Source organism: the organism of the source record quoted next, unplaced genomic scaffold (assembly GCF_019419815.1).
Source record: "Pyrus x bretschneideri cultivar Hongxiangsu unplaced genomic scaffold, Pyrus_bretschneideri_v1 Contig111, whole genome shotgun sequence".
Classification (NCBI taxonomy): domain Eukaryota; kingdom Viridiplantae; phylum Streptophyta; class Magnoliopsida; order Rosales; family Rosaceae; genus Pyrus; species Pyrus x bretschneideri.
The window spans coordinates 401,022-420,282 of NW_025999404.1; the positions used below are offsets into that span (position 1 = coordinate 401,022).

The 19,261-nt window shown below is 36.3% G+C and overlaps 1 protein-coding gene across 1 annotated transcript; it reads left to right on the top strand.

The window, feature by feature from the left end:
• The first annotated feature begins 5,770 nt into the window (after positions 1 to 5,770).
• LOC125473980 lies at positions 5,771 to 6,409 on the top strand. The gene is made up of 2 exons (XM_048577414.1): positions 5,771 to 5,978; positions 6,111 to 6,409. The coding sequence occupies exons 1-2, from the start codon at positions 5,771 to 5,773 to the stop codon at positions 6,407 to 6,409; spliced, it is 507 nt and encodes a 168-aa protein (XP_048433371.1).
• The last annotated feature ends 12,852 nt before the right edge of the window (positions 6,410 to 19,261 follow it).

Consider the following 19,261-nt stretch of genomic DNA (forward strand, 5'->3'; position numbering starts at 1 on the left):
CCCAACCACACATGCACAATAACTAACCATCATCACTCTTAATTCAGACAACCCGCGAGAACCCAACCATACACCAAACGTATGGGACCTATCATTGACTATTATTTATATTTTTTTGGGTTCATTTAGGGGACATGAAGATGTTGTGTACATATACTATGCATTTGCTGTGCATGTACTATGCATGTTCTGTGCATTTTCTTTGCATATCAGTCATTCATGCACAATACCAAAAGAAAATAATAAAAAGATAAACAAGCATTAATGAGTGGGAAAAAGTAGCAGCAAGTTAGATCGATGACATGGTAAGGTTGACATGTTGGGCTAGTTTTTTGTAATTATGCCTAGTATTTAAAGCTTGTTGTTTGTCCATCTGTACAAAGAAAAATTTTAAAGTACAAAGTCCATAGAATTATGAATTTAGTAGTACATGAGAGACAACAAAATTAAACGCTGCAATTGCAACAAAGTTAAACAAAAAAAAAAAAACTTAGTACCTATCTCTACCACATAATATATCACAAAATATATTCACTTCCTAATGCCATCTATAGGCATTACAGGTAGTGAATTTTTCATGGTCGCATGCATCCCAACGCGTTCGGAGTGTGACCGGACCCTGTGGACTTCCACAATCGCTGCAAGGTTTGATAGCAATGTTGTCGTGGTGTAGTTTGAGGATTTGGGCCCTTACACTGTGCACCCAAAAACCCAACAAACACAACTGAAACCTCTCTCAGCATTCCATTACACTCAACCATCCCAAGTTGTGACGGTTGAGAGAACATAGAAGTTTAAACCCTTCGTGCTTGTAATCCCACATGTGGCACACCAAGATCGCATCGTACACATAAGTTGCTACTCCTTTGAGAATGCACTCTTAAGCAACTAAATTCTGGCTTCTTCCTTGTTGTCTCGGAGTAAGTATTGCATCCCCACCATGTAGAGGGCCTCGGGGTTGCGACACTAGATGTAACGATTGATGAAGGTTGAGACTTTGTTAGATGCGCCCCATGGTCTATGCTGGTTGACGGTCTCAAAGTTTGTAATATTGATGTGTTGGTAGATGTGACAGTCTTCAGCTATTTCCTTGAACTTCTTTGAGACTATCTTTGTCAAAAAGAGGTCCCTTAACGAGCGGGAAGCAACGATGATAAGACTTTTGAGAAGAACGTCATCAAAAAATAGATTGCTTAGAGGAATAGGTGGTGCGGCCTTTCTTCATTATTTTCAACTTCTAGTTTTTTTTAGGAGGATGGAAATTGAACTTGTGGTTTTGTAATGAAACACAAACCCACAAGACAACTTAAATAGATGGAGAATAAGGTGTTGGAAATATGCCCTGAAAGTCAATCTTTGGAAGAAACCTTTCAGGACAATGTAATGATGTATATATATGACTCTTATACATCGGAAGGCAAAGATACTAATTAGGACTATCTCAATGAACGAAATATGTCCTAAATGATGAATCCATGGACAATGGATTGATGGAAGAAGTAATCTAATAATGATAAGACTACAGAGACCTTCTTCTCATAACCATTATGTCCAAAAAGGTTCCTGGTCATAGGATTGTCGGAGGGATACTGACAATGCATAGACTGGTACATACTATGTCTGCTTCAAATGGAAGGATGGAAAGTCTCATCCCATTCGTGTAGTGACACTAAGACAAGTATGTAGGTGCTCATTAAGGGAATGAGTTCACTGAACACAATCGAACGAGAGTACTTGCATGGAGGTCTACTCACATGTCAAGCAAGTAACTCTGAAGGTTGGAATAATGTAAGTAATCCTTTGACCTAAGACATCATAGATGTCTAATGCTTAGGTCCTTGATCTTTGATAATGTCAAACGACATTCCATTGGAGTGTCCACGGCATTGTTGGGGTTAAGGTATCTAAACATGTAGGCATGTGAATGATCAACAAGGAATCTCTGATCCTCGTTATGAGAGGAAGAATACTCTGAGATATGATTCGGGAATCTTCGGCCGAAGTCTCGAGCGTAATGAAGGAAAACGTTCCTATGCGACTCAATTGAATCATATAAGAAAGCATAATCACATTAGGGGTTTGACATAGTATATCCATACCCTAGTGATGTGATTGAGAGTTTTGTTTTAGAGAAGGATCGAATTACATTGTAATTCCAACTGAATAGGTTCTCCGAATAAACTTCTACATTAGCTTGGGTAGCCATGATATATGTTTAGATGTCACTCATGGCTTGTGAGTTCTTCTAGATGATTAAATGTAGTCATCAAAGAAGAAGGTGAATTAAAAGTAAGTTTTAATTCACTAAGTGGATGGATTAAAAATAATCAATTGGATTGGTGCCAATCACCTCATTGCCTTGCTAATTAGAACCTAAAAGATTGTTCACCAATACACTCTTGTAGTGAGTAACTAATGGATGATGGAAATAATTAATTGGATTAATTAAGTGTTGTGATTAATTTAGAAAGTCTAAAGAAATCATAAAAGCGATAAAAGATCGTTTTGGGCTTAAAGAAATGTTCGGGTTTAATTGGGCCCATTGGGCCTAAACCCATTGGGCTTTTATTCAAGCATTGGATGACTTGAAATAATAAAAGCCCAAGGCCCAAACAACACTATGAAGGCCGGCCAAAGAGAGGGAGAGAGAAGATCAATTGTTGACTTGTTTCTTTATGTTATAAAAGGAACTTTATAATGAAAGTTGAAGTAGGGTTTTTGTTAGTGTTCAAAACAACAAAAGAGAAAAGAATTTAACTCTCTCTAACACTCAAAGGGCCGGCCACCATAAGGGGATTTTAGCTAATCATTTTATCACCCCTTTGGTTATTCCTTCATCCTTCTCACTACACTAGTGGGTGAGGATCTTTAGAGGTTTTCAATTTTGGAAACTTGAAGAGGACCTAGGAGCACTCATTCTCAACAAAGTGGAGGAGGCAAGGAGGGAGGCTAGGCTCAAGGAGTTCAAGGAGTTCAAGGAGCAAAGAGCTTGGAGGTGGTCAATCCTTGGTCTAAGATCTAGATCAAGAGGTATAAAACTACTCCTAAACTTTGTTCTTCAATAAATTGTTTTTTTGATGCATCATAAATAAACCTATGAATCTTGAAGGGGATTTTCATGACTAGAGCTTTGATATTAATTGATGACATGCTTCCGTTGTTTTCGTATATAAATTTTGAATTGTATATGCATGCTAGTCAATAGAAATCCCACATAAATCTCATATTTTCCCTTCAAGTGGTATCAGAGCCAAAGGTTTATATTTGATGTGTCCTTTTGGATTTTATGCATATGGGTATTAATTTTATGTTTGACATATTAGTTCTTCATTCAAAGTATGTTTATCTTTTGTTTTTCAAATGTTGAAAAATTGTGAATCAATAGTTGAAAAAGATATGTATGCAAAAGGTGTTTTGGATGCATGAATGAAGAGTGAGTTTAGAACAAATTTTGGGGTTTTGAATCATAGGGAGGGCACGGCAAAAGGGGATTTTTTGGCTATGTGTTTGTGTTTTGTTTTGAACCTCACACACACACTTTGAAGCTAGAAAAATGTGTTCTTGAAGTTCTTGGTTATGTTCTTGGTGTTCATGGTTTTGTTTTTTTTTTTGAAATTAGTTTTATTTAAGTTCATAAATTGTTTTATGGATTTGGATGATATTCTTATCATCAATATTCATTACAAAAGGTTTTTTCAATCCTAGACTTCTTTAGGATATTTTAAAACTTTTTCCCTAATTTCCTTAAAGCAAAATCAAGTGCAAGCATAATTTGAATTCTTTTTCTTCTTTATGTTGAAATAATGCAAGGTGGGTGAGACCTACCCACCTTCCCCTTCATATGGCCGGCCATACTCAATGGTTTACCCACTTGAGGGTCCTTTTGTAATCATGAAAAGTTTGGTTTTACTTTTAGTATTTATGGTTTGACCCCTAACTTTTTCATATTTGCATTTAGACCCCTACTATTTAAAAAAAAGTTGAAATGTTTGATTTTAATTTTGTTTAATGTTTAAACTCATCATTTAATTATGCCCATATGCACTAAATCTAATTGATTATGTTGCATTCCATTTAATCATTTAATGTGATAAAGTAATTAGAAAATGGGTGACTATGGACTTATGCCTTAAACGATAATTGAGCTACGAGAATAAGGCGCTAAACTCAAATTGTTTGAACCTTGGGAATGTGTTTTAATTTCTATTTCAATTGGACCTTATCATGTTTGACATTAATCTATATCTCCCTCTTAGTATGTGTAATTTGTAGGAATTTGTACAAATCGGTTTGTAATTCTTATTACTTCTTAATCTCTTTTAGTTAGTTGATTCCCTCTAGTACTAGACTAGAGTTTCTTTAACTATTGGTAAGGAGACATATTTAAAAGAGGGTTTTGACATGAGATAAAAAGATTAAATGGGTCCAACGCCCTAATTAGCAATGAATCATTGTCTTTCATTTCTAATGGCTCAATCAAAAATGTTTTAATTGAATTGAAAGCACGTAATTAAATTGACACAACCTCCCCGAGATCTTATTCAACAATGTTGGCTCGTTGTTGAATTAACCAATAAGTCCATGGTCATCCAAGAGCCTAAGATGACTATAAAGTCCAATTTCAAGGGAATGCAAAAACCGTAGTAGTAGTAGTTACTTCCAATATTTGAAAAATTCGTTTTTGATATTGATTTGTTTTATGAAAACAAATAGTGGGAGTATCATACGCTACTAAACTATAATGAATACCATCAGTAGTTATATGTATCTCCAATATTTTGAAAAATATTTTGATATTGATTTGTTTTATGAAAACGAATAGTGGGGATATTGTATGCTACTAATTTCATTAAACTTTGGACTAGTAGTTATAATAGGACACAATTTATTTGAATGTGTTTAAATAAATAAAATTGATGAGACCTTAAAATCCCTCAATCAAATACAATATTAAGTTGAAAGCGTAAGAGTGCTTTGAACATTTTTTTCGTGGCCTTCCACCATGGTAGGCTCTAATCGTTTATGACTTGTACACCGCCTTCACCCTATCATGGGGGAGTGCAAAGTGCATGCTTATACTCAGGAGGAATCTATTTAAAGACATTTGATGTGGTGAAAATAGGCAACGAGTGTAACCAACATCGTATCATCGTGAGGTTATACTTGGACCCCTATCTAAACTGTCATGGTGGGTAAGAACTTAACTAAGAAGAAATGGTGCCAACATCGTATCATCGTGAGGCATTATTCTCTAGAGGCCAATAAGATAGGTAATCACAAGAGGTTGTTGTGAATGGGTAAGTGTACCCTCTCATTATTATTTTTGCTAGCCGACATCGTATTATCGTGAGGTGGGCTTGGTAATAGTGAGCCTCCTATAACCTGCTAGGAGCTTTCTTTGAAATCTCCCGGATTCCATCTTGAGGGATATGGAATTTGCCAAAAATGGTGGGTGGTGTCATTCGGTTCAAAGACCCGAATCGTGTGACTTTATCAACAATCAAACTAATTTATTTTATTGTTTATGTATTAAGATATGGTTGGAAGCACATTCGCGAAAATACTCGACAAACATTGCCTAGAGGGGCACAATTTCCCATCATGGTATCGTAATGTCAAGATTCTCCTAACATTGGAGAAGATTGTTTACGTACTAGACAAAGCTCCACCTCACATATCTCTTGACCCTTCGGCCACTGAGGATGAACGTGCTAAGTTTGACAAGCACATTGAGGATGACACACAAGCCAAGTGCTATCTGTTGGCTTCCATGAATGAGGAGCTACAGAGACAGCACGAGGGCATGGACAGTGCATTTTTCATAATACTCCATCTTACGGAGTTATATGGTGAAGGAACGCGCAACCGTCGCTTTAGCACTGTCTGTGAACTTATGAAGACCAAGATGGTCAAGGGGGCTCCAGTGCATCTACATGCACTGAAGATGATAGGATTCATTGAACAACTGGAGAACCTAGGTACTCCACTTGACGGGGAATTGGCCCAGGACTTTATATTGGCTTCTCTTTCTGATTCATTCTCTCAGTTCGTAATGAACTACAATATGAATAAAATGGATAGTACTCTCTCTGAGTTACTAAACATGTTAGTAACTGCTGAGAAAACTATGATGAAAGAGAACGTTGTAGGGACTTCTGCAGTAGCCTACAACAAGCCATCCTCTTCCAAGTCTAAGCCGCAAGGCAAAGGCAAAGGGAAGGAGAAGAAGTCACCCACTCTTAAGCCGAAAAGGGGAGTGAAGAAAAAGAAGGCAATGGAGCCCAAGGGGGCTTGCCACCACTGTGGAAAGGAGGGGCATTGGAAGAGGAATTGCAGGTTATACCTTGCAACTCTTAAGGACAAGCCACAAGGTATGGTTTATGTTCTTATCTTCAATTCTAATTGTTAGATCTTCTAAATATTTATATTTGATATAAAGTGCTAATCACTTGTATAATTGTATATAGGTGGAGGAGCTAAGTAGAAGAGGAACAAGCAAAGAAAAGAGTGGAGAAGGGTTCGGTCACCATGTTTTTGCTTACTACTTGGGAAGTTTGTTTAGGCATTTAAAGATTGTCTTTAAACTTTCTTATTGTGTTAAGAACTTATTATGTGGCTTCATATGATGGAAGACCACTATTAATGCCTAAATGTTTGAAGGTACTTAAATAAGTCTCTAAATGTTTAGAGCTAATTCCTTTTAAGTTAAACATTGTGAATGTTTGTGTTATCATATTAATGTAATGTGATGAATGCCTTCTAATAAATAAAATATTTCCTTAAAGTAATGTTATGAATTGAATATTGTCTTGTTGTATCCTAGATGAGATACATGATTATAATGATATTAGAAATAAGAAAAACGTTTCTTATATGATTATCACTTAAACCACAATAATCAAGATCACTCTTGATTCAATTAGTAGTTTTGAACAATTAATTGGACATTCTTAAAATTGTTTTAAAATGTCAAGTGTGTTAGTGATTAAACCAAAAATTTAAGTGTCTAAATCAATAAAATGTTTAAAGATTTTAGTCACTTAATAACAAGACATCAACTTAGTGAAGAGTGAAACAAATGAGCTTGAAAGGTTTTAAAGCTACTACACAATGTCCTCAACCCGTATACTCCACGTTTATACATTTTTTTGAATGTATGAAATGATTTCTCATTAAAGTCATGAGAAATAGTGGGAGGTGAGAAATTGGATATAAACTTGAATATGATTGGTTTATAGTTGTCTAAATAATAATAGTACTTGACTATTGTTGATAGTTTATAATTTTAATTGTTAAAAGACTCAAGCTCTACAAAACATTAATATTCTATGTTGTGTAACATTCTAAAGAATAGTCTTTGAATGTAGGTTTCGTCAACCTAGCATAAAATGGTTATATGTTGGGAGTTGTCCATCATTCTCTTTTATGAGAACAAGCTAAATAACAAAGCATATGGACAAGTTGATGAAACAAAAGGGAATAGTTTCAAAATGAGTCACAACATATAGTTTAACAACAAGACAATCCGAATTCGTCACCTTATGTAACTATAACGCTCTATGTAGTTTTTTTTTGATAAAGAATTATATCAACCACCTAGAAGGAATGGTTGAGTTTCTATATCCTTAGTAGAAGCCTTGCTTTCACTAAAGACTTGGATAATTCTTATATGACTACATTAAAGTCTCAGTATGACTAAAACTTGAAGAATGGTGTATGACACCATTTAAATAATTCATTTAAATAACTTGTGTTAGCTAGCGTTGTTGATAGTCTCAAAATTGTTGAGACATCATTAATAAGCTAATGGATCTCAATGATTGTCAATAGATCCAAAACAAGTTAGTGGGAGCAATATGCATTCAAATCAAGAAAATTTAAGTGTTAAGTTTTTTGAATGAATGCTAAGTTACAACAAACCCAATGGGAGTGATGTCATAATTTGAGCAACAAGATATGAATAAAGTCTATTTGATAGACTTGATCAAACCTAGATGTTACTCGAAAAATGACAAGACATGACACGGTTAATTTTAAATATAGACTTGAAATTGGACTTATTGATATAACAAAGGCTATCTCAAGGAAGTTATAAGGGGAAATTAAATCTCAAATGTTGAAGATTTAAGGAAGCATTTTACTATATGATAGAAAATCACTTTCATAACCCTTATAATAAATGTGTCATAAAATCACAAAAGGGACACATGTATGGACTTGTGAGTAAATATCAAAAGGTGAAAAACCACATGGGTTGTCACTTTAAAATGTTACTATATCCCAGGATCAGAACCATAGCAACTGAAAGAGTATTATGGCCTTTAAGAAAGGAACATCAGAGTGGGACTCTAGAAGCGTGCATTCACTTAGGTTATGAACCAAAGTGAAAATAATCCATTTTAAACAAATGGAACTTCATAATGAATGAAGTACTAATCGTATGAATATATTAATAGTATTGTACTACAATGGTCTCAAGGATTGGAGCAAAGTTTGTATAAAGTATACAAACGAAATATATGTCGATATATTGTTTTAGAAACTGCTTCAAAAGATGTTTTGAATGGAAGGGGTTCTTTTAGAACCAATGATTGAATCCAAACCATAAGGTCGTTAGTAGGATATTACGACGTAATGGGGCGATAGCTCAAGCCATGGAATCAAGGTCTCATCAAAGTATTCGAACACAAGAAAGAGACATCATCAAAATGTTTTAGAAACATTTGATAAGTAAATCCCTTTTAAATTAAAAGGTGATTAAAATACATAACCAAGTTAACCTACGAGCATAAGCTCACTCAACTAGCATGTATAAGTTACACTAGTGATTGACTTTAGTGCAAGTGGGAGATTGTTGGAAATATGCCCTGAAAGTCAATCTTTGGAAGAAACCTTTCAGGACAATGTAATGATGTATATATATGACTCTTATACATCGGAAGGCAAAGATACTAATTAGGACTATCTCAATGAACGAAATATGTCCTAAATGATGAATCCATGGACAATGGATTGATGGAAGAAGTAATCTAATGATGATTAGACTACAGAGACCTTCTTCTCATAACCATTATGTCCAAAAAGGTTCCTGGTCATAGGATTGTTGGAGGGATACTGACAATGCATAGACCGGTACATACTATGTCTGCTTCAAATGGAAGGATGGAAAGTCTCATCCCATTCGTGTAGTGACACTAAGACAAGTATGTAGGTGCTCATTAAGGGAATGAGTTCACTGAACACAATCGAACGAGAGTACTTGCATGGAGGTCTACTCACATGTCAAGCAAGTAACTCTGAAGGTTGGAATAATGTAAGTAATCCTTTGACCTAAGACATCATAGATGTCTAATGCTTAGGTCCTTGATCTTTGATAATGTCAAACGACATTCCATTGGAGTGTCCACGGCATTGTTGGGGTTAAGGTATCTAAACATGTAGGCATGTGAATGATCAACAAGGAATCTCTGATCCTCGTTATGAGAGGAAGAATACTCTGAGATATGATTCAGGAATCTTCGGCCGAAGTCTCGAGCGTAATGAAGGAAAACGTTCATATGCGACTCAATTGAATCATATAAGAAAGCATAATCACATTAGGGGTTTGACATAGTATATCCATACCCTAGTGATGTGATTGAGAGTATTGTTTTAGAGAAGGATCGAATTACATTGTAATTCCAACTGAATAGGTTCTCCGAATAAACTTCTACATTAGCTTGGGTAGCCATGATATATGTTTAGATGCCACTCATGGCTTGTGAGTTCTTCTAGATGATTAAATGTAGTCATCAAAGAAGAAGGTGAATTAAAAGTAAGTTTTAATTCACTAAGTGGATGGATTAAAAATAATCAATTGGATTGGTGCCAATCACCTCACTGCCTTGCTAATTAGAACCTAAAAGATTGTTCACCAATACACTCTTGTAGTGAGTAACTAATGGACGATGGAAATAATTAATTGGATTAATTAAGTGTTGTGATTAATTTAGAAAGTCTAAAGAAATCATAAAAGCGATAAAAGATCGTTTTGGGCTTAAAGAAATGTTCGGGTTTAATTGGACCCATTAAGCCTAAACCCATTGGGCTTTTATTCAAGCATTGTATGACTTGAAATAATAAAAGCCCAAGGCCCAAACAACACTATGAAGGCCGGCCAAAGAGAGGGAGAGAGAAGGTCAATTGTTGACTTGTTTCTTTATGTTATAAAAGGAACTTTATAATGAAAGTTGAAGTAGGGTTTTTGTTAGTGTTCAAAACAACAAAAGAGAAAAGAATTTAACTCTCTCTAACACTCAAAGGGCCGGCCACCATAAGGGGATTTTAGCTAATCATTTTATCACCCCTTTGGTTATTCCTTCATCCTTCTCACTACACTAGTGGGTGAGGATCTTTAGAGGTTTTCAATTTTGGAAACTTGAAGAGGACCTAGGAGCACTCATTCTCAACAAAGTGGAGGAGGCAAGGAGGGAGGCTAGGCTCAAGGAGTTCAAGGAGCAAAGAGCTTGGAGGTGGTCAATCCTTGGTCTAAGATCTAGATCAAAAGGTATAAAACTACTCCTAAACTTTGTTCTTCAATAAATTATTTTTTTGATGCATCATAAATAAACCTATGAATCTTGAAGGGGATTTTCATGACTAGAGCTTTGATATTAATTGATGACATGCTTCCGTTGTTTTCGTATATAAATTTTGAATTGTATATGCATGCTAGTCAATAGAAATCCCACATAAATCTCATATTTTCCCTTCATAAGGGTCATGCAAACGATGCAACTTCCCATCACAAAAAGGGTCATTCAAATGGTGCAACTTCCCATGAAAAAAAGTTAACTTCTTATGTACGTAATAAAACAAAAACAAAACCAACGAATACCATTACATAAACTAACCGCCCTCCATATACAACGCATGCGCACTATATCCACATACTATGCACACACTAAGCACATTGAATGATCACTTATGGTCATGATATGCACACTGCATGTTGCATCTTGAATACTAAAAACATATAAAAGTTAACATTTTCCAAAACCCTTTTGGGTTAAATTAAGTACCCAAACAAAACATTAATTAAAACCCACTTTGTGAAATATTATTATTAAACATTGGGAAAGTGATGATTTGACATGAGGAAAAATCACATCTTACACATATTGTAATGCACACCTCAAGTAGAATAGGACAAGACATGAGGGTCATGTACCCCACATCTACACCGCATCTACCTTGTCTTGTCAATTTGCTAGTTAGTTTGCCAACTAATCCATTTAGAAACAAAACATGGAAGGCAAAATTTGCTATCCAATTTGCACTTTATTGTTTGGGATTTCACTAATATGAGGATGGTGCATTTTCGAAGATATGAAATCCTAAAATAATGGGGTAAGTCTCATCTCCTTTGGCACCTAGTCTTGAAGAGAATCCCAAGGCCAACATGCTAAAGCCGACTGGGTTTACAGTAATGTGTGGAAAAAATTTGATTTTTGACAGGGTACAATACTAGGTATGTTCCAATTTATGTATCAGTTCAATTGCAGAAATTTCACAAAAATTTCTCAATGTGTGCATACGACGTGCATATGTTGTGCAGGTTGCGTACATAAGGTATGCATGTCTTACACATGGCATATTATGTGCATATGATATTATAAAGTGATATACATATTATGTTCATTCTGTGCGCATGGTATGTGCATGTTATGTTCATATAACAAGGATACATAGTACGCATATTTATTATCATAAAATACTTAGCTAATACATTGCACAACAATAAAATGTCATATAATCCCATTGTGGTTGACACAGTTCCTTTCCCCTTCGCTAGTCGACGAGAATCCTCAAACCCCTTGTTGTGTTCCTCTTCTACTTCAGCCTTTTCTTCTCAAGAACGCTCATATGACTCAATATGGCCTCGACGCGTCTAGAACAATTCAAAATTTAGGAACACGATCCTTTCTCCAGACGTATCAGACATGTCAGCCTTTGTTTTCAGCTTGCTTGCACGGTAGAGCACTTCGTTTACTTCACCGTTGAGGTCCACAAGCTTTTTTTTTGCCTTCATTAGTGATAAGAGCATATTTATGAGACTTTGTTAGCTAGTTTCTTTGCATTTAGTGAGTTAGTTTCTATTTTCGTGTGTTTGTAGGTCCAAATTGGCAAAGGTGACAAAAAAGGGCAAAATGGAGCAATTTGGAGCAGTTTTGGACTTGGATTGGATAGCATGCGTGGGGAGCACTTAGGTTGGACATTTTTGGTGGTCAAATAAGGCTAGGAATGTGCTACAATCTGGAAGAATTAGGATTAAGGCTCAGAAGACAAGGAATCAGAAATTAAAAGGAAACCTTATCCAATCTTATCTTATCCAACCTTATCCTTAACAAACCTTATCTTATCCTATCATAATCATACTTTACCTTATCTCTAGCTGCAAGGGGGATTCCTTACACATTGAACCACTTCCTATCTGATTTAAGGAGTCCTAAAACAATGCAAACAACCTAATCCTTTTCCTCCACAAACTAGGTCGTGCCCTAGTCCTATAAATACAAGTTATTGCCGTAGCTTTCAGGGGGGAAAAGATAGAAAAAAATAGAGAGAAATAGAGGTGTGCCGCAGCCCTGGGAGGAGAGGAGGAACCAAATCTGCCATCTAGGAGAAGGGGTGCCGAATCTGCCATTGCTATAGTTTTTTTGGGTTCTTTCTATCCTTATTTTAGTTTCGATGTTTATTTTAGATTGCTTTTCAACTATGATGAACATGTGTAACTAAATTTCTTTTTAGCTAGAGGTGAACCCGAAGCCATGATCATATGTTTTATATAAATTGATTACATCCAGTTATTGTTTCATAAAACATGAATGTGATTTACTTATCTGCTTTATAGAGAACTTATTCTTGTATGTTTATTAAGGGTGCACACTTAGTTTGCATGCAAGGATTTGATGCTAGAATATAAGGAAATTTCACCTAATTATGAACTTATATTTACAAGTAGTAAAGGTCACTAGTCATAATTGTGTTAAGTAAATTCCTGGCAGGAGTATCATGCAATTCATAGTTACAAATGCCTTGTCAATGCTTATGATTTTCACAGAACTTAATGATCTTTGATATGTATCTCTATCATGCTATTCATATAGGGAACTTGATAAGAATAATTTGATTGCGTCACTGAGTCCAATTCAATGAAATTAGGAAAATATAAGAGTTAATTTGTCACATCCTGGCCCAGGCACCCACCACATCCCAAGCTTGACTCCACCGTACCATGATATTGTCTGCTTTGGGCCCCGACCACACCCTCACGGTTTTGTTTCTGGGAACTCACACAAGAACTTCCTAATGGGTTACCCATCCTGGGAAAGCTCTCGCCTTAACTCGCTTAACTTCGAAGTTCCGATGGAACCCGAAGCCAGTGACCTCCCAAAAGACCTCGTGCTAGGTAAAGATGGGAATATACATATAAGGCTTACAGGATCCACTCCCATGGGCAATGTGGGATGTTACAATCCACCCCCCTTAGGGGCCCGACGTCCTCGTTGGCACACTTCCGGCCAGGGATTGGCTCTGATACCAAATTGTCACATCTCGTCTCGGGCCTCCACCACATCCCGTCTCAGGCCTCCACCACATCCCGGGTTCGACTCCATCGTAGCAAGATATTGTCCGCTTTGGGCCCCGACTGCGCCCTCACGGTTTTGTTTCTGGGAATTCACACAAGAACTTCCTAGTTGGTCACATTTCCTGGGAATGCTCTCGCCCAAACTCGCTTAACTTCGGAGTTCCGATGGAACCTGAAGCCAGTGAGCTCCCAAAAGGCCTCATGCTAGGTAGAGATGGGAATATACATATAAGGCTTACAGGATCCACTCCCATGGGCGATGTGGGATGTTACATAATTAGTGTTGTTCACGATTAATTTGGGGCGTTGTCATTCATTGTTTATAAGAATAATAACTGGAAATCGATTTGTATGCATATGGTTCATGTGTGGAGAATAATCCTCTAGCTAGCCTTTCACCCAATTTTTGTCCAAATTCACTTTGTTTCTATAATTTAGTTGTTTCAGTGCAAAATTCGTCCAAAAACCTCCCCCCTCATTGTTTTGTTGTTAGTTTAACTTAGTTTTTAGTTTCATAAGTTTAGTTTGTGTTGATTAGCATCCCTTCTAATCCCCAACTTAGAACGATCGCTACTTACTTATACTACAATTGTCTAAAAAGGGTTTAATTTGTGTGTTAGTTTCTACCACATCAATTAGCTTGTGGTTCCAATACTCGGCGACGCTCATCTTATAGTCGAGTCTCCCATGGACTTGATCCATACTTTTCAGCAGCATCTCCGAGTCCACAGAGCTAACCGATGACGTGTTGGATTTTCCTTCGGCAACCCCAGAAGTGGCGGAGGTTCCATGTTGTACTACCTATGAAACTCCCCGTTAAAGCCCTTAGTTTCATGTGGGAACTTGGACATGATAGTGTTCTCAATTGTTTTGGCTATCTGAGAAGTATAATTTTTTAGGAGGGTTAAGGTTATTGTAACTATGTGTGAGAAGCCTATTTATACATACAAGTCTACCATGATGAGGATTGATAGGAGCATATTTAGGCGACTTACTTAGCTTGTTTTCGTGCATTTATGTTGTTAGTTCATAGTTGTTTTAGTAGTTTAAGCCATTTTCGTGTGTTTTTAGGTTCATATGGCTAAGGAAGCAAAAAGGTGCATTTTGGAGCATTTTGGAGCAAAATTGGGCTTGGAATGGATAGCTTATGTTTGGAGCAAAAGGAATGGACGAAATTGAAGACCTAATGGAGTTAGGATTCCTAATCACAAGAGGATTCCTAATCACAAGAGGATTCCTAATCAAATGAGGAATCCTAGTCAAAGAAGGTTTCCTACTTGAAGTAGGAAAGTTAAGCCAAGGTTTCCTACTTTGGTTCAACCTTTCCTAATCCTTAAAGACTCCAAGTTTCAGCAATGTCAAAGGTTCTTACCTATTCTAAGTCACAAAACACTATCCCTTGCAACCTTAAGCCATTGCCGTGTGTCCCCTTGTGTTTCCTTTCCTTGCCGTGCAAGGAAGGGCCTTGTTCCCTATTTTAACTACTTAAACACCTTCCTTTTTCATACCAAGCTCAGCCATAACTCACATACCCTTTTATATATCCTAAATCCTTGCCTAAATTCAGAAATAAATGACATTCCCTTTCTCTCTAACCTTTGCCGCAAGTCACCTTCCTATTCCTTTCAATTTCTGATTTTGTGTTTCCTATTCTTCAAAGATTTAGAATTAATTCCTTTCCTAAACTAAGTAATAAAGCCTTTAGGTCCTTTCTTCCTTATAAATACCCTTATGCCGCAACCTTATGGACCTAATCCCCCCTTCCACATAACCTGCCTTCATTCACAAACACATCCAGCCTTGCCGCAGCTTTCCATCCAAATTTCCACATCCTTCGACTTTCAAACCTTCATCCAAACCTCCCTACACCATCCCTAAACTTTGTCGCACCACCATACCTCCATAAACCCATCTAAAACCCAGAAAATCCTCCATGAAACTACCCTAGACCTTGTGCCGTGACTTAGCAAAGAAGAGGAGAAAGAAGACGAAGCCTTGGACGTTTATGCATTCGAGTTGGAGTGTTGGAACGCTTCTAGGTGTAATCTATCTTTTGTTTTCAATGTTTAATTCTAATTTCCTTTGTTTTGTTATGAACATGAGAGGCTAAACTCGTTTTAGCCTAGGGATGCTTTAAAGCTATGATTACGTTTATAATATGAGTTGATCAATTCCAGTTGTGATTTCATAAATTGTGAATGCAATTTACTTAACCGTTTGATGGATAACTTATTCTTGTATGTTGATTAGGGAGGCCTACTTAATTTGCGTGCTTGAATTTGGTGCTAGAATATAAGGGAGTTTCACATAATCGTTTCAACCTTATATTCACAAGTAGTTAAGGTTGTTTTCACAATCATGTTAAGTAAATTCCTAGCATGCGTATCATGATGTCATAGTTACAAGTGCTTTGTCAATACTTATGATTTCCATTGAACGTAATGATCTTTGATTGTATCTCTATTATGATGTCATGTAGGGGACTTTTGAAGAATGCTTTGGGTTGTCGTATGATGTCATCCAATCCAATAACTTAAGGGAAATCTGAGGGTTAATTAGTGATGTCACGGTTAATCTGGGGTGTTGAGGTTCATGGTTTATCGAAAAGCAACTGGAAATCAACTTATGTTTGAATGTATCATGTGTGGAGAAGTATCCCTTGGCTAGTCCATCATCCATTGGTTTCACTCAAATTCGTCCAAAAATCTGTTTTAAGTTTTAAGTTACTTGTTTTCTTTTAAATTCGTCCAAAAACAAATCCCCTTTTCTTATTTGTTCCAAATATGTCCAAAAGTGTGTTTTAGAGTCTTTTGAGTGAAAACTAATTGTATTTTCGTCCAAATTGAGTTCTAAGGTCTGAATAGAGTCTTTTTGGTTGTTTTGAGTTGTTTTGAGTCTTTAAAATCTGTTTTGAGTCATATAAGTTAGTTAAGAGTCTTTTGAGTTTATATTAAGTGTTTTAAAAGCTTATTCTCACATCTTTGAGTCTATTTTCATTAGGTTAGCAATCCCTCCTAATCCCCGGCCTAGAACGATCCCTACTTATATCTATACTACAATTGTCAAAAAGAGGGTTTAATTTGAGTGTTATCTTTATCACATCAAGGATGAAATCAGTTGGGTAAAACATGGAATGTGTTAAAGTTGTTTATGTGGTGAGGATGTGATGCATGTGACCTTCAAAAGTTGTAAAAATCCCCACCACTACTTTTTTGTCCCCCAACTTGAAAGATGCTTCTAAAAGTTGTTACTTCATTTCCAATATAGAGGTTAGTGTGCTAATCAAATCTCACACCCATGGTCCAAGCATATCTAACTATTTTGTAATGGTGGGGACTATACATTCGTAGTTTCAACAAGACATGGGTTCAAAACTTGGAGGTTTTTACATCTTTCTCTTTTTTTTTTTTTTTTTTTTTTTTTCTTTCTAAACCCATTGTTATGGTTTGAACTCATCGTCTAAAGGACCTTTTGAAACCTAGAATCCAACACCTTATATATACTAATAACAATATACAAGCAAAGGCAAATCATATGGAGATGACAAATGTGCATATCGTATACAATTTCTTTCATATTGAACTAAGACTTGTAATTCATAAACATTTTAAGACAAACACCCATTCCAGATCAAATTCACAAAAATTTGCAAGTTCACAACAAAATTAACAAGTATTGAGCATTCTATAACAAACCCACAAATCCAAATCAACAAACACAACTCCAAGAATCTTCAATACCCTAAACAAAAATTAAAATGCAAAACTCTTAAGATTGAAAACCAGAAATCTAAAATAACAAAACTCATAAACAAATAAAGATTTCCATAACACATTTCGAGCCATCTCTTCCCCAACCCTCTTTTGTTTGATTTCCCATCTCTACAAATCCAAAAAGCCAAATTGAACAAACAAGTAATTAGTTGCAAAAATGGAGACAATGACCGAGTTAAAGAGAGAAAGAGAGAGACGAGCTTGATGGCAGTGGAAATATGGCTGCCGAAGCTTCATTGGCTAGAAAGAATGGAACTTTCGGCCAAAACGCAAAATTTGGTACAAAAATCATATCTTTAAGGATGGAATATTGATGCAAATGAGAAACCCTCACTTCAAAGGTTCACTCTTGACTTCCCTCTCTTGGAAATCTAAGCTCAACCTAGAAACCCAAAGCTCACAAAGCTTTCTTGGCATCCTCTCTTCCAAATGACAAAAATGATGAAATGAGCTGAGGGTTTTAAGTATTTATATGTGAGCATTTTAGTAATTTCAGTTTTGTGCATGGTGTGCATGGTGTGCATGGTGGTTTGTCCTATTTATGTCCCAAGATTAAGAAAATGTCTCATTTTGGGGTATTTCTCTTTTTTTTTTTTTTACCAAACACTATTTCATTTTGAAGTTAAAGCAATAAAAAAGCGTTTGGTAAAAGTCAAATATCCTACTTATTTTAAAAGCAGTATAATATCTAGACAACAACTTTTTTAAAAAGCATCCCGTAATAAATATTTTTAATTGTTGTAATACCTTCATTAATTTTCTAAAAATGACTTATTCACCCTTCCTCACATTTTACCTCTTAGAGAATAAAGTGACCGCTACCACTTCCAACCACCATTGTTGCCACCGCCACCACCATAACCATAACCTCCACTACTGTGACCACAACAATTGCCACTACCACCATTGTCACCGCCATTTACAACCACCACCACCACCATCATAACTGCAACCACCACCACTGTCACCACAACCACAACTACAACTATCACCATTGTGACCACCATCATTGTCGCCACCATAATCGTAACTACTACCATTGCCACCCTAACCACCACTACAGGCGCTACCACCGCCAATGCCACCATTGTTACCTCTTTACCTAACCACCACATCCCCCCATTAGCACCACCACCGTATCTCCACCATTGCTACTTCCATCACCACCACTGCAACCACCACCACCATTGTCCCCCCCACTGCTGTAGTCACCTTCACTCCTACTACTATGTCTAATTTGTCATTGTATACAATTATATCACTTTTAATTAAAACTTACCGAAGTTTTTACACTGTTTTTCAAACTCACAACACTTTTAAAATACAGTGAACCAAATGGTCATCTACTTTGCTTTACAGTTGATTATTTTTAAAGCAAAGTAGAAGCAATTTTTTTAAAAAGCACAGCAATCCCAAACTAGCCCTTAAACTAATTGTAGTGACTAATTTGAAAAGGCTAGGCTTTGCCTTATGTAAGGCCTATATTTTTTTATACAACAATATTTTTATATAAAGGGGTGGAGAAATAAATTGGTTTTGAACTAGTCATCCATGAGATTCAAATATAAAACCTACCACTTACAAGTAAAGAGTGATACTAATTATTCTTCTTAAACTAACACGTAGTTCGGCCAACTTAGATTAAAGTTAAATATCTCAATTGCAATCTCAATTTGGTTAAACAAACAAGCCCAGAATGCTTCTTGGCTCTTTGTCTTCTTAGATTTGGATGGAAGAATAGACTCTCCAAAAACTAGAACAGTTGGACGCCTCTAAGTTTCAACACCAAGGATGATGGAAGGAAGAAGATAAGTGATACGGGTGGAAGGAAATGCTAGCTTCCTTCTCCCATATGGCC